General features: G+C 33.0%; 1 protein-coding gene across 1 annotated transcript in view; it reads right to left on the reverse strand.

Annotated features, from left to right (window-relative positions):
- Positions 1-655: 655 nt before the first annotated feature.
- Positions 656-17,425, reverse strand: part of LOC110454090 (sodium- and chloride-dependent glycine transporter 1-like) — a 69,435-nt gene continuing 52,665 nt past the window's right edge. The window contains exons 8-14 of the mRNA XM_021503439.1: positions 15,706-15,830; positions 14,570-14,682; positions 6,066-6,197; positions 4,492-4,591; positions 3,846-3,946; positions 3,127-3,294; positions 656-1,549 (exon numbers count right to left, since the gene is read on the reverse strand). Coding sequence (XP_021359114.1) covers positions 1,361-1,549; positions 3,127-3,294; positions 3,846-3,946; positions 4,492-4,591; positions 6,066-6,197; positions 14,570-14,682; positions 15,706-15,830 — 928 coding nt within the window. The 3' untranslated portion in view covers positions 656-1,360. The remainder of the gene's footprint in view (positions 1,550-3,126; positions 3,295-3,845; positions 3,947-4,491; positions 4,592-6,065; positions 6,198-14,569; positions 14,683-15,705; positions 15,831-17,425) is intronic.

The following is a 17,425-nucleotide window of genomic DNA, read 5'->3' on the forward strand; positions in this document are numbered from 1 at the left end:
TATATCAGTGCCACATTATAAAAGTGTCAGTATATATTAGTCCCACATTATATATCAGTGCCACATTATATATCAGTGCCATATTATATATAAGTGCCACATTATCAGTGCCATACTATTTTAGTGCCACATTATACATAAGTGCCACATTATACATAAGTGCCACACTATTTATCAGTGCCACATTATATATTATTGCCACATTATTAATAAGTGCCAAATTATCAGTGACACACTATTTGTCAGTGCCACATTATATATCAGTGCCATATTATATATAAGTGCCACATTATCAGTGCCACACTATTTATCAGTGCCACATCATATAAGTGCCACAGCATATATTAGTGCCACATTATTAATAAGTGACACATTATCAGTGACACACTATTTGACAGTGCCTCATTATATATGAGTGCCACATTATCAGTGCCATACTATTTTAGTGCCACATTATATATTAGTGCCACATTATTAATAAGTGCCACAGTATATATTAGTGCCACATTATTAATAAGTGCCACATTATCAGTGACACACTATTTGTCAGTGCCTCATTATATATGAGTGCCACATTATCAGTGCCATACTATTTTAGTGCCACATTATATATAAGTGCCACATTATCAGTGCCACTCTATTTATCAGTGCCACATTATATAAGTGTCAGTATATATTAGTGCCACATTATTAATAAGTGCCACATTATCAGTGCCACACTATTTATCAGTGCCACATTATATAAGTGCCACATTATATAAGTGCCACATTATATAAGTGCCACATTATATATTAGTGCCACATTATTAATAAGTGCCACAGTATATATTAGTGCCACATTATTAATAAGTGCCACACTATTTATCAGTGCCACATTATATATAAGTGCCACAGTATATATTAGTGCCACATTATTAAAAAGTGCCACACTATTTATCAGTGCCACATTATATATTAGTGCCACACTATTTATCAGTGCCACGTTATATATTAGTGCCACATTATATATAAGTGCCACAGTATATATAAGTGCCACATTATCAGTGACACACTATTTGTCAGTGCCACAGTATATATAAGTGCCACACTATCAGTGCCAGTAAAGCGACAGGAACTAAATACTGTATATTTCTTACAATTATGTAGGTACAAGATGACAAATTGATGTTTCCAAGCTTCTTCAAGAAGAGATAATGTTGCATTTCAGTGTATGATTCCAAAAAAGGAAAGAAAACAAGAACCAAAACAATCACTGAGAACACTTGAATTTGCAATCATTGCTTTAAGCAACTTAATGCAAAACAAATATTCAAAATATAAGCAATCTACAGAATCTAGTTTGGTTAGCTTGTTTCAATGTTTAACTGATAAAACTCAGAGATTCTGAAGATGCTTCGACACTTTCAGTTTTCCTTCTCGTCAGCCGACACTTAACGTCAATGGTAGGTAAAAAGGACTCCCTCTTCTCTAGAGATTCCAAATACATTTCCTGGTATTTTGGCATGGCAGGACCGAAGTTTTCAGCTGGCTTTGTCAGTTTCTTCACTCTCTGAAGTATAAATAATAAAATGAACATTGATGGTAGACAGAAACAGTTATAAGGGAATGTTTGTTTGTAGGCAAAGCTATCTTGTTCTATAAACAAGTTATAATGTTAACAAGAGGCCCAGAGGGCCTGTGTAGCTCACCTGGATATCTAAGCAATCATGTCAAAATAATCTCCAAATAAGATCCCAGGGAATGGGCCACATCCCAAGGCCAATCCTTGTAGCATATCCGTATTAGATTTTTCATGCCCAGCAATTTTATGAATGGTAATGGGGTGGGGATCTCAACTGTTTCCAAGCTGTGACTCAGAAACTAGGTCCCTAGGGGTTTGGCCGGACCCCAGGGTCTATTCTAATATCATGACTGCATTTGTCTCTTTATACTCAGCAATTGTATATATGGTTAAAAGGTGAGGATCTCACCTGTTTCCAAGCTGTGGGTCAGAAACTAGGTCCCTAGGGGTTCGGTCAGACCCCAGGGTCTATTCTAATATCATGACTGCATTTGTCTCATTATGCCCAGCACTTGTTTATATAGTTTTGGGGTGGGGATCTCAACCATTTCAAAGTTATGTCTCCAAGATCCAAGAGTGGGGCCAGACCCCAGGGCCATCCTGGACGCATATGTGCATTCTTCTCTTTACACTCAGCAATTATATATATGTTGTTATAGGGTGAAGATCTCCACCATTCACAAGTAATACATTATTTTTGGCCCCACCCCTTAGCCCGGGGGGGGGGTTAGCCCCACCATTTGTACAATTTTGAATTTCCACCTCCCATAAATGCTTCCAATCAAATATGATTGATATCCAGTGCATAGTTCTACAGAAGAAGTCGTTTATAGCAATAAAGCCAAATTGCCCCCTTTCAGCCCCACCTCTCAGCCCCATGGGGGACAGCCCAACCATTTGTACAATTTTGAATCCCCACCGCCCAGGGATGCTTCCAGTCAAATTGAGTTAAATTCCATTCAGTGGTTAAGAAGAAGTCGTTTGAAGAAATTGTTGACATACGGACGACAGACGACATACGACGGCCGCCACAGTATGGCATGTTAAGGCTCACCTTCGTTTATCGAACCGGGTGAGCTAATAATACACAATTTTCTATCTTGCTCAATAACAATAAAGAAAAGGTTCTCAAAATCATTTGTATTTTATATAAAATGAATCTGAAAATAAAAATCTTTGTGAAGATAAATGTATGACAAATTCAAAATGTTTGTCATTATTTACAATATTTCATATATTTCACCACCGTTGATGCCCTTTTGTTTTATTTATATGAGTCTATTACCGACCTAAAGGATCATATTTCTAGTTAATAAGACAGTACCTCACAGGCACACAAAACCACATCTTAAACTTCTCATTCAAACTCTCATAAAAAAATTCCTTCCATAATGTCCCAAAGAAATGCTCTAAACTTTAATTACATTTGTGACATCATTGACATAGGGCAGGTAGATTAATCACACCATTAGATAACTATTCACTCCAGCAAGTAACAGTTTAATGAAAAAGCTCATGTTAGGCTTTATGCCGAGGAAGTTTAAAACATAACATCCTTTTCTTACCAACATCAGTGGCCCTTTCTCCTGTAAAATTGCAATGATTGCACAAGTAGGAATGGGAGCCAGAGACAGCATTCCGAGGAACCATCCGAGAGCTATGGCCCACTGTGGGTAGTGGTAGGTACCGTACGTCACAGGGCTCAGCTGGGTCACGCTGAACAGCCATATAAACTGAAAGGAGGTATGGGGTAAAATCTCTGCAGTGTAATTGACATTTAAAATTTACAAATTGTTGGCACGATCTTTTGCTATATTGGCATTACAATGTAAAGACAGTCAACATGTTGACTCCTTTCAAAATTTGACTATTATGGCTCCCATTGTGGGGTTTTTAGTTGATTGGTACAAGTACATAACCATTAGATAAATTATGTGGCCCCCTTTGAGGGGACAACTCCCTATAATGTCAAGGTTATATAGAGGTCATATACACCTTCCTTTAATGTCAAGGTTATATAGAGGTCATATACCACTCCCTACACTGTCAAGGTTATATAGAGGTCATATACCTCCCCACTATGTAAATTGACATTTTGAGTCATTTAGGGCCAAACAACAGTGGCCAGAAGAAGTTGGTCTAAAGGTGAGCTTAGTTGGTCATCTGAAGCTGAAAATTAATTTTGCTATTTTCCGAAAAATTGAAGACACAAGATATGCATGTAATAGTTAATTTGACATTCACCAGTTTAACAGCTTTGACATTCACCAGTTTAACAGCTTACCAGGATCAAGGTCGGAGTGACAAAACACCAGCAGATCTTCCACCAGGCACACGGCTGGTACCCAATCATCATCTCCAGGTCCTTGTAGAAACGGTCTGCCCCTGAAAGTTATACATTTCACAAAGACATGTAAAACCAAACAATCCACCATTCGTTTACTCATTTTACATTCCTTTTGTACAGCCTCTTAAGTTATTGTCAGAAATCCTCGAGTGGTTTGTGATAAAATTAATTAATTAAACTTCAAAAGAACCATTTAATTCTACAAATTAGGGACTCATCATTTGTCACACAGATATATCAATCCTGTACAACTGATATTTGTCACATTCTTTTTGTCCATTATACCTTACACATGCAGCTAACTGACATTTAGCATCATATTTCATTTTTGGGATTATAATGTAAATCAGTCATGAAATCTGTTCTTGTTGATACCAGGCATATTAACCAAGCATTATATAGAGGTCTTAATAACATTTTGAATTTGAAAAGCATACAACATATTGCTGATCAAAGGTCTAATACAATCCGAGATTATGAGGCTTGCATGTAATTAACCCTATGACTTTGACAGATGCAGCAAGGTCAAAATTTTAAAATGATTTAAAAGCATAACAATGTTATAATAATTCAGTTTCATTACCATAGATCCAGCCGATGACAATACACTCAGTTAGGGAGAGGATCATCAGTGAAAAGGTGGAGCAATACCAATCCATGATCTGTAGCACGTACACACCTCCCTACAACGTCAAGGTTACATAGAGGTCATATAGAGGTCATATACACCTCCCTACAGTGTCAATGTTATATAGAGGTCATATATCTCCTTACAGTGTCAAGGTTATATAGAGGTCATATAGAGGTCATATACACCTCCCTACAGTGTCAATGTCATAAAGAGGTCATATCTCTTTACAGTGTCAAGGTTATATAGAGGTCATATACCTCCCTTCAGTGTCAACGTTATATAGAGGTCATATACCTCCCTACAGTGTCAAGGTTATATAGAGGTCATATACCTCCCTACAGACTCAAGGTTATATAGAAGTCATATACATCCCTATAATGGCAAGGTTATATAGAGGTCATATACACCTCCCTACAATGTCAAGGTTATATAGAGGTCATATACCTCCCTACAGTGTCAAGGTTTTATATATACATCCTTACAGTGTCAAGGTTATATAGAGGTCAAATACACCTCCCTATAATGTCATGGTTATATAGAGGTCATCAACACCTCCCTACAGTATCAAGGTTATATAGAGGTCATATACATCTCCCTTTAATGTCAAGGTTATATAGAGGTCATATACACCTCCCTACAATGTGAAGGTTGTATAGAGGTCAGATACATCCCTACAGTGTCGAGGTTATATAGAGGTCATACACCTCCTTACAGTGTCAAGGTTATATAGAGGTCAAATACACCTCCCTATAATGTCATGGTTATATAGAGGTCATCAACACCTCCCTACAATGTCAAGGTTATATAGAGGTCATTTACACCTCTGTACAATGTCAAGGTTATATAGAGGTCATCAACACCTCTCTACAATGTTAAGGTTATATAGAGGTCATCAACACCTCTCTACAATGTCAAAGTTATATAGAGGTCATATACATCTCCCTTTAATGTCAAGGTTAAATAGAGGTCATATACATCGCCACAGTGTCAATGTTATATAGAGGTCATATAAACCTCCCTATTGTGTCAAGGTTAGATAGAAGTCATATCCACCTCTGTACAATGTCAGGGTTATATAGAGGTCATATACCCCCTACAGTGTCAAGGTTATATAGAGGTCATATACACCTCCCTGTAATGTCAAGGTTATAAAGAGGTCATATACCACTCCCTACATTGTAAAGGTTATATAGAGGTCATTAACACCTCCGTACAATGTCTACGTTATATAGAGGTCATCAACACCTCCCTATAATGTCATGGTTATATAGAGGTCATATGACCTCCCTACAATGTTAAAATGAGATCATACACATTCATTGTCAAGTCAATAATCTATTGGGAATATACACGTAATAACTAAGGGCATTTTATTTCACTTCAACAAATTGTGTTTGTAAACAATTGGATAAAATAAAAGGCAAAGCTATCCTAGTATACATATGTAACTATTCCTACCTTCCATATCCAGTCATACTCGTAGCCTACTTTATATGAACTAAACTCTAACCACTTAATATACTGACCTGCATCACACAGGGGACTCCTAATAAAAATTCGATGAAGCACATGAAAGCAGTAAAGAGGGCCTTCCTGTTTTTCAGTAGATCTGGAAACTCGTCTACGAAAGCACTGGTCATGGTTTCAAACATTCCAAACTAAAATATTCCAAAGGTAAATTTATAAAATTGTTTATCAAGACACAAATGCTGTTTATGGGAAAATGTGAGATTAAATATTGAAATACCAGGAAAAAAACTAAACTGAAATTTTTTTGAAGCTTACAATTAATGATGTAAATTTCGTTTCATCACCTAAAGACACATAATCTGGAGTTTTCCTGAAATCATCAGAAAGAAACATCTTTCAAAGTTATCTTTAAAATGTTATTTTGTTGGTGCTATGAAGACTTTGCATGATAAACAATTAGTTTGTCATACTGGAAGGTTTACCAAGTACTTGTATATTCTATTTAACAAACTTAAAAGAAGGGGAGATAATTCATTCCGGTCTAATTATCTCCGGTCTGAAATAAATATTTAAATGGTAAGTATTGGTAAGAGTGCAACAACGTAAGTTTTTCTGCTGATCTGTCATAGCCCAACACCAAATAATGTAGAGTAGCATTTAAAGCAGTTCAAATTAAAATTCCATCGTACAGATTATGTCCCTTTGGCTTCAAGTTTGCAATTGGAAGCTAAATGTTTCACCGGCACTGTTCACACTCAGAGCATTGCTCATACAATTTCTTCATTTTCCTGATATTTCTAAATCAACTTGCAATAAGCCACTTTAATTTCCGTATCACGAAATACAGGTAAGTTGATTATTGAAAAGATGAATTTGACAGTTACCTTAAAATAAACATTCTTATTTTAAATTTTCAAGTGAATTAATTTATGACAAAAATCTAATACAATAAATTGATTTAACATTATTGCAAGTTATTTGTTTTAACATTTTGTTCACAAGTTCAAAGATAATCTGCACATTTTTAAAAATTAAAATGCATTATATCAATAATATCAAATTCTTTTTGAAGAATAAATATTGTGTATTTCAAAAATTCTTTGTTAATTAAAAGTATTGCTTGTTTGTTTTCACAAGTTTAAAAAAAAAAAAATCAAAAAAATCAATAACATTTATTTTTCTTTCAAAAACATTTGAATCAATTTATGGAAAATATAGGAAGAAAAACACTATCAAATTTTTGATTCCACAAGAAATTAAGATAAACATTCAAATAAGAACTTGTGAACATTTACATGTTCCTGTATACAAAACAAAATTAATATTGAAACATTTTCAATGTTTCATATTTGTGGGCATTTTCTTATGTAACAGGCACTCTCACTTTAAAAAATAACCTTAAGTTTTGAAATACCTGTAGCACCAATGCAGTGTAAACAAGTGCAGGTTCAGGAAGTTTCGAGGGGTTGAAAGGGTGGGGCCCAAACCGGGGATTATTGGCTACTTAAAAGGCTAATTAATAACTATGGGTGAACATGATTTTACATTATTTTGTATGGAGCATCTCTGTGCTAGGAGATCTGATGTTGTATAAATAAATCAATTTCATTTTAAATAATTTAAACCCCCTGGATCAGTCTCTGGATCTACCTTAAAATTCATATAAAAACCCACTTCATAATTTCTTCATTCTCCCCTCACCCCACCCAACCCCAGTAAAAAGTCTAAGGCTAACATACCAGGAAATCTAGGCAGATGTTATTGAATGCTATTTGTGTTTGGTTTCGTAGGTAACAAGAATTATAGATCTATTTATGGCTGACTGTGAAACAACACAGTCGAGGATTCACAGGTGGCACTCGGAACGGTGGACTCATCACTCCGGTAAACACAGGCCTTGAGGAAAAAATGTAAAATAAAATACATTATCTTGGTGTTTTACAAAGACTTTAAAATAGACACATTATCATAGTGTTTTACAAGAGTTTAAAATAAAAAACATTATCTTGGTGTTTTACAAAGACTTTAAAATAGACACATTATCATAGTGTTTTACAAGAGTTTAAAATTAAATACATTATCTTGGTGTTTTACAAATACTTTTTAATAGACACATTATTATAGTGTTTTACAAGAGTTTAAAATAAAAAACATTATCTTGGTGTTTTACAAATACTTTTTAATAGACACATTATTATAGTGTTTTACAAGAGTTTAAAATTAAATACATTATCTTGGTGTTTTACAAATACTTTTTAATAGACACATTATTATAGTGTTTTACAAGAGTTTAAAATAAAAAACATTATCTTGGTGTTTTACAAATACTTTTTAATAGACACATTATTATAGTGTTTTACAAGAGTTTAAAATTAAATACATTATCTTGGTGTTTTACAAATACTTTTTAATAGACACATTATTATAGTGTTTTACAAGAGTTTAAAATAAAAAACATTATCTTGGTGTTTTACAAAGACTTTAAAAGATAGCATTTTATAAGAGTTTAAAATTAAATACATTAAAGTGTTTTAAAAGAGTGTACATTATATTAGCATTTTAAAAAGTGTTTAAAATGGACACATTATCTTGAAATTTTACAAAGGGTTAAAAATTAAAAAATAAATTAAAAAAAGATATCTTAGGGTTTTACAAGAAGTTTTTATATATATATATATATATATAAAATACATTATCTTGGTGTTTTACTGAGAGTTTAAAATATAACATATTATATTGGTACTTTTACAAAAAGTTGAAAATATAACATTTTATCTCTTCTTTTTTAGTATGACTTTATATGTAACAACATAATCTTGGTGTTTCACAATGAGTTTATATTAAACAACATTATCTTGATATTTCATAATTACTTTATATAAAACAACATTATCTTGGTGTTTTACAATGAGTTATATAAAATATTATCTTGGTGTTTTACAATGAGTTTATATAAAATATTATCTTGGTGTTTTACAATGAGTTTATATAAAATACACCCTTTGTATTTTACAAATAGCTGACGAATTATGATAATTACATGACTGTTCAAAGTTAAGAACTACAGGACACGTTTTTCAATTTTACACATGACATTTTAATCTACCCTTGTTTTTTAAGTTTTACAGTTAGACATAAAAAACATTAAAACAATAGTCCTCTCAGTACCAAAATGTCCCTTAGGTACCGGTCACACTTCTCAAAGATACTCATATAGAACAGGTCCTGTTCAACACTGAAATATCAAATTTATTTTCAGATTGGGATGACATATGTTAGTATACAACAAGTAATTGGGTTGAAAAGCTTCAAGATACAGATTAATAAGAGCTGTTTTTAATATCAATTAGGTGCCTAGATCAACACTAATTTTTTTTTTAGTGAAGTGCCCAAGACTGACATAATTGATCATTTTTAACCAAAAATGCACCTAGATTGACACAGTTGACTGATATTTAATACCTGTGAGGTTTTTGATCAACACAATTGACTTCGTTTTCTTTCCATATTTACACACGTAGTGCAGTAATCACACATTTTAAATATTAATCATAACAAGAGTGCCGATATATACTCTGTGTTGTCAAATGGTCTAATTTATTAAATATGATATTAATGATATATATTTATGGTATATGATGTCATGAAGTTTAATGATGTAATGTTATATCCAGCGGAGTATACTTAACTCAGTTATTAATGCAGTATATCAAAAATATCCTTTACAAATAGGCTTACAAGTTGGTGTCTAAAACCTTGCCTGGCAAGATGAATTCCATATTAGCAAATTCCAGACATAGTTTTAGAATAACTTTATGCAATACCTCGAGCTGACAAACTCATTCAATTGTCAGGCCCCAGTTTATAAGACAACTTACAATTAGTTACATTTTTCCTTAACTTAAACTCTCACAATGAAAAATAAAAATGTTATGCAAACAATTTTCAGTTTTCTACGAAGACTTATTTATTAACTAGTATGTATTACACTAAATAAAAAAAGATTCCAATAACTAAATTTTGAGACCAAAAATCATGCTTTAGTCCGAAAAGTGATGAAAAATATCATCATATTTTAGAATAAATAAGTAAAATTTTAGATATGAGAGAGTCTGTGTTACAGCTGTAAGGAACTGGATTGGTCTAAAAGAGAAACATAGTCGTGTACCAAAGACTCGCTCAGATGTAAAATTTATATCTCTGATGTAAATTTGTTATTTTTGTAAATTTCTAGAATGATCTCAAACATTGTCTTATTCTAAATCTATAATCCATTAAAAGAATGAAAACCTTTTCTTCTAAACAGAGCGATTGAAAAAAAAAAAGTTATCATTTTCATTGTTTATGACGCATGGTCTTTTGGTCTTTTTCCCTAGTGGCGCCTTTCGTGTACAATAGTAGTCCAGAAATTTGTTGTCTTTCCATATTCTTTAATTTGGATTCCCATGAAAGTGGACAACTGAGACATTTTTCTGATTTGGTCACTTAATTAACTTCCCAATAAAATTCTGGAAGTGTGAACATTTTTCCGATCTTTTTTAAATTGTTGATAGCTGAAAAGTATTGAACAGGATTTCTTTTCCAGATTTGATGGTTTGATTTCTAACATTGGTTTTGAGTAAAGAAATTTTTACCACTTGTCATTTAAAAGTATTGAATTTCTTCAATGAAATAAGGCCAGAAAGTGAGTTTTGAGAATAACAGATTTCTCTGTTCATATAGAAATACAGGTTGAGTGCCTGTATTCATTAGGAAAAATAACACCAAAAAATTGTTTGTTGCTGAAATCTCACATCTCATGGGATTCACATTGACATCATATTTACGAGAAGATATTTACATCTATGTCTCAATTTTCAAATAGTGAATGCAATCTTTGCCAAACAAAAAATAAAATAAAATAAATAGACTCAGCAATGTGTGTAGCAGATACCATCATTATATTCGTATTATAAAGTTGCTTGTGTGGAAAAAATTTAATATTCCAAATCACAAAAGTTTCTTCCATAACTTGAGCTTCTTTCTGTTTTTAAATTTAGATAAATCTATGTATACCATGTCTGGAAAAGTGAAAAGAACAAACTTTTTGTGACTTTAATTATATTATGGAAGAAACAATATCTCAAATGTATGGTAAGGTTTTATGATATATATCCGAATCCATTAGTAAATTCTCATGTCATAGCTGCCTCCCCAGGGAAAGTTGCTAAGCTGGCAATTAACTAAAACTACGGACCATAATCATATCGAATCATCATTCATTGGAGATCAAAGTAAAATCAAACCAATTTTTATTCAAATTAAACCAATTTTAAACAAAATATTGAACTGCTCATGTCAGCACTAAAAAGTAAACAATATATTTTAAGAATTCACATTTTTGTAATTTAGGTCTGTTAATCTCACAAACTTGCACACCCTTTCAAATACGTTTTACCTGAGACCAGCCGCCAACTAACCAGGTTCACATAGCTGTGTTTATGGAGAGAAAGCATACATTCCACGTTAATATAATTCATATAGAAACATTTGCATCACATTCCATACACATTCAATGTCAAAAGTTTATGTCATAGATATAGGTGCAATTATATAAAAAAAAAAACTGAGAAAAACTGTAAGCTGAATTAAACTTCTGGAAAAATACCACTTAATATGAATGGTAGCAAGAACTCCTTTTAGGGTATCATTTGAAATACTTCAGACAGCTGTTATTTGTTTTAACTAATTGTTCAAGAATGCCACCATAATAATATTTTTCAAATCAAACAGGAAACAGTATGTTTCTGACAATCAGCACTTTTGACAGGAAATATCATACAAAGTCAATGCACTTGCTAATTTTGTCATCAGAAAAATGTGATCTGTAAATTTTGTTGGTATATATAATCTATAAATAAATATGGGTGGGGAAAAATCAGTCTGAACACTGCTTGGCATTAAGAGAAATTCAAAATGATTTGAAATATTACTTACAGAATTCTCAAAAGTAGCCACAAAAGACACTTTCTTTTCAAGTTAGTTGGTTAAGAGATCGGGGAGTTGGATGAAAAAGAGGATGGGGGATGCTTACCTTGGAAAGGGGGGTGCTTATTATGTGGAACAGAATATTAAAATGATCCTTACCAATGTATGATAGTAACAAGATGACAATTTTCTGACGAGTTTATGTATATGTAGCATTATAAAACACAGGTAGGATCATCATATGTATTAAGGATGCACTGTTAAGGACTTAACCCAGCTAACCTCTGCTCACTTAGTCACATGTTACACCAATTTTTCAAAATATTTTCACCTACTGACGCGATAATCAAAATTAAAGGTAGCCTGTGTAAATCATGACAAAAGATATCTGTTTTGAGGGGATACAGTTTGACTAGAAAGTGTACCTGTGAAATCTCGAAATATCATCAACCTGTTATTTTTGTACAATGTTGGTCAGCTTACAGAGGTGTCATTGTACAATTAAGTTTGATTCTTGTTTCCAATAAATTTTTGAAGTCAACATGTATACATGCAAAATTTTGGCCTCAATCTCAACTTTTTCTAATTATTCCCTCTGAAAAATGAGTATAACATGTTACAATGCTGATCATGCCATCCAAAGCTAGGGAGGGGTGACATGTTAAGTTAGCAGATACTCTACTAAATAATACGCAATTTGTAATGCAAAGTAACACGAAAATCAAATCTATTAATACTTAAGTTGCATCCAAAATGTTATGAATCGCTACCCTTTATGAATACACTGTACTGTAACCTCATTTTCTAGATACTTTATGTGGACACAAAATGACAGCAGATACACAGTTTACCATATATAGTTGTTCTTCAGATCAGCTAAGACTGCCCAGGTGTCTCAGAAGTTGCTGAATCCTTTTTAACAGTCACCAACAAGTTCCACAGTAACAAATGGTTTTCTACTGAGAACACTTCCACAGGCCACATTGTTACTGACAACACTTCCACAAGCCACATTGTTACTGAGAACACTTCCACAAGCCACATTGTTACTGAGAACACTTCCATAAGCCACATTGTTACTGAGAACACTTCCACAGGCCACAATGTTACTGAGAACACTTCCACAAGCCACATTGTTACTGAAAACACTTCCACAAGCCACATTGTTACTGAGAACACTGCCACAAGCCACATTGTTACTTAGAACACTTCCACAAGCCACATTGTTACTGAGAACACTTCCACAAGCCACATTGTTACTGAGAACACTTCCACAGGCCACATTGTTACTGAGAACACTTCCACAAGCCACATTGTTACTGAGAACACTTCCACAGGCCACATTGTTACTGACAACACTGCCACAAGCCACATTGTTACTGAGAACACTTCCACAAGCCACATTGCTACTGAGAACACTTCCACAAGCCACATTGCTACCTAAGTGTTTCAGCTTTTCACATTCTTGTTTCCATTATCTGACTTTTTATATATTTTTCTGATGTTTGTTTTATCTATTCTTAAAGATTAAAAAGATTACAACAGAAATTTTGTTTGAACAAAAAATAATTTCTTGCAATTTCTTGGTTTGCTACACCTATAACTTGTATGATTTTGTGTATTCAAAATTAATATTAAGGTCTAGCATGTGTGAAGTTTGAAGAAAAACCTGTAACAGGTTTATGGTTTGTAAAAACACCTGTAAAATATGAAAGTTTGTATACACACCAGTGAAATGTGTTATATTTGTAGAAATACCTGTAGTATGTGTTATATTTGTAGAAATACCTGTAGTATGTGTTATGTTTTTAGACACACCTGTAACATGTGTTATGTTTGTAGACACACCTGTAGTATGTAATATGTTTGTAGACACACCTGTAGTATGTGTTGTATTTGTAGACACACCTGAAACATGCGTTATGTTTGTAGACACACCTGTAGTATGTAATATGTTTGTAGACACACATGTAGTATGTGTTATATTTGTAGAAACACCTGTAACATGTGTTATGTTTGTAGACACACCTGTAGTATGTATTATATTTGTAGAAACACCTGTAACATGTGTTATGTTTGTAGACACACCTGTAGTAGGTGTTATATTTGTAGATACACCTGTAACATATGTTGTTTGTAGAAACACCTGTAACATGCGTTATGTTTGTAGACACACCTGTAACATGTGTTATGTTTTTAGACATACCTGTAACATGTGTTATGTTTGTAGACACAACTGTAGTATGTGTTATGTTTGTAGACACACCTGTAACATGTGTTATGTTTGTAGACATACCTGTAACATGTGTTATGTTTGTAGACACACCTGTAGTATGTGTTGTATTTGTAGACACACCTGAAACATGCGTTATGTTTGTAGACACACCTGTAACATGTGTTATGTTTGTAGACATACCTGTAACATGTGTTATATTTGTAGACACACCTGTATAAACATGTTGTACACACACCTGTAACATATGTTATATTTACAGACAGGTTTAAGTTTTCATATCAAGGCTACAGTACAGTGTATTTAGGTTTTGGGTGGATGAGACTGCAATAAAGCACTGATTTTGAGGTTATACTTTACCTGGGTATCCAAACCAACAAAGAACAACATCAAGAAGAAGAGAACTGCCCACAGTGGAGATATCGGCAACTTAGATATCGCTTCTGGATAGGCTACAAATGCCAGCCCTGGTCCTGTAAAATAACATTGAGTGAATGTTTAGGAATCAAATATATGACTTCCCTAATAGACATGTCAGCATTTAAACTGAGGCCTTACTGAACAAACCAGATGAAAATGTTCCTACTTTTGTATGGTGACTATATAAAACATTCCTCACTAGCACTGAGCCAAACAATTATGAGAATATTCATATCTGTGAATAGAGGATATTCAACACATAATGTTCCTCAACTCTGTAATGTATGACAAAGGTAAATTGTTTGACATGTTTCATCCAAACAAGCTACAGACAACATTTTACCCTGTGTCTACAGAAATAACAACACTTCTTTGTATTGGAAATGATGGACACTTGTGATACGACCTTTGATATGGATCAAATAACTCATTTAGATAGCGTTCCATTTCGGCCAGATACAGGAAAATACATGTGATATTATTTTCTTAACTCCTGGTTCATAATTCCTCTGAAAATGTAAACGATTTTGATCTCTGTAACCTTCATTGTGGTTTAAAGTTAATTATTTGACCCTTCCCCAACAAGCTTCAAAGCATGTATCACGCCTCCGGGCAGATTTTGATACTTTAGATCCCTGTGGATTGAATATGTGTCAACATAATTTATGTTAATATACCCAGCAATTAAATTTAGATAAAAGTCCCTTTTTGCCAAAATGAAACAGTAGTCTTTTATAGATTTACCTCTATTTCTAATTTTCGGAATCTGTCTCTATGTTCCCAGGAGACACAATCCTTTGTCTATACAATATTGAGTCTTGGTCCCGCGATCTTTCATTCAATATTTGGTTAAAATCCCTTCATATATATATATGTATTGAAAACTTTATTAACACAATGATGAGTTCCACTGGCTAGAAGGTGATTCATGCCAAATTTTATGAAAATGTACCAAACATTAATTTTAGACTTGCAGTCTTTTAAATGAAATGTTGCCAGATTAAACCGACAACAGACACCATGCCATGGTATAAGCTCTCCGGGCCCTTTTGGCTATAGAGGAGCTAAAAACTTACCCTGATTAACAACTTTTTCGATGTCCACTCCAGTTTCATGTGCCATAAATCCTAACACAGAGAAGATGACCAGACCAGCAAACACACTTGTACCACAGTTGATCAGGGGGACGACCATGGCGTCTCTGTAACATAATGTTAAATATTAATACTGGATCTACAACTGTACAAGTAGAAATTCTCTTGTGCAGAAATGTTTGCGTAGTGAATTTTTATTCTGATCATGGTGTGGAAATGATTGCATTGGCAATGGTTCTACATATGAAATTCAACAAGTTGAAAATAACATTTTGCCCCTTCAAAATGTCTACATTAAGAAGATAAAGATGAAGTAATACAGCATTTTCTGTGTTGTGATGTTGTCCTGTAAAGGGAAGTAATAAGAAACTCTTTGTGTCATTTCTGTTATATTTAACCATAACAAGGACTCTGGATGATTTTAGCACTTCTATATAACTATATATATATTTATGAATGAATACTCATGTGTGGATATCTACACAACACAACAAACAAAAGCATTTCCACTTTAATAGTAAATATGAAATATAAGTACAGCTTTACTAAGTATGAAATATTTATACTTAATGCATCAAATATGAAATATAAGTACAGCTCTACTAAGTATGAAATATCAATACTTAACGCATCAAATATGAAATGTAAGTACAGCTCTACTAAGTATGAAATATTAATACTTAACGCATCAAATATGAAATGTAAGTACAGCGCTACTAAGTATGAAATATTAATACTTAATGCATCAAATATGAAATATAAGTACAGCTCTACTAAGTATGAAATATTAATACTTAACACATCAAATATGAAATGTAAGTACAGCTCTACTAAGTATGAAATATTAAAACTTAACGCATTAAATATGAAATATAAGTACAGCTATACTAAGTATGAAATATTAATACTTAACGCATCAAATATGAAATATAAGTACAGCTCTACTAAGTATGAAATATTAATACTTAACACATCAAATATGAAACATAAGTACAGCTCTACTAATTATGAAATATTAAAACTTAACGCATTAAATATGAAATATAAGTACAGCTCTACTAAGTATGAAATATTAATACTTAATGCATCAAATATGAAATGTAAGTGCAGCTCTACTAAGTATGAAATATTAATACTTAACGCATCAAATATGAAATATAAGTACAGCTCTACTAAGTATGAAATATTAATACCTATAGCATCAAATATGAAATGTAAGACCTGCTTCAAATATTGATGCCTTTCAAATACACAAACAATAAACCTAGAGATATATAGCCTGTTATGACCACATGATTGTAGTTTTAACAAAATTTAGATTTCACAAGGCCATTCTTCTACGTGAAATATCAATTTCTCCACTTAGTTGTTCCCCGTTACCACTTTTTCAAACCTTTATAAAGACGGGAGACCTGTTTCTGTATTGCATGATACTACTTCGGTGATGTAATATTGTAAGTTTATCAAACGTTGATAAAGTGATTGTTAATAGTGGGAAGATTTTAAAAATCAGATGGAGGATTTCCTTGTCTATATTTAGGACCAAGTAACAGCAATTGTTTAAACCAGGAAGATCACTAACTTGTGAAACAGAAAACAGGAAGAAATAGAGATATCTTCTGAAGCAGGAAACAGGAAGAAATAGAGATCACTTGTCAAAATGTAAATCTGCTAATTCAGCTTGATATTGAGTTTCTCAAAG

Source organism: Mizuhopecten yessoensis, unplaced genomic scaffold (genome assembly GCF_002113885.1).
Source record: "Mizuhopecten yessoensis strain PY_sf001 unplaced genomic scaffold, ASM211388v2 scaffold7669, whole genome shotgun sequence".
In the NCBI taxonomy this organism is placed as follows: domain Eukaryota; kingdom Metazoa; phylum Mollusca; class Bivalvia; order Pectinida; family Pectinidae; genus Mizuhopecten; species Mizuhopecten yessoensis.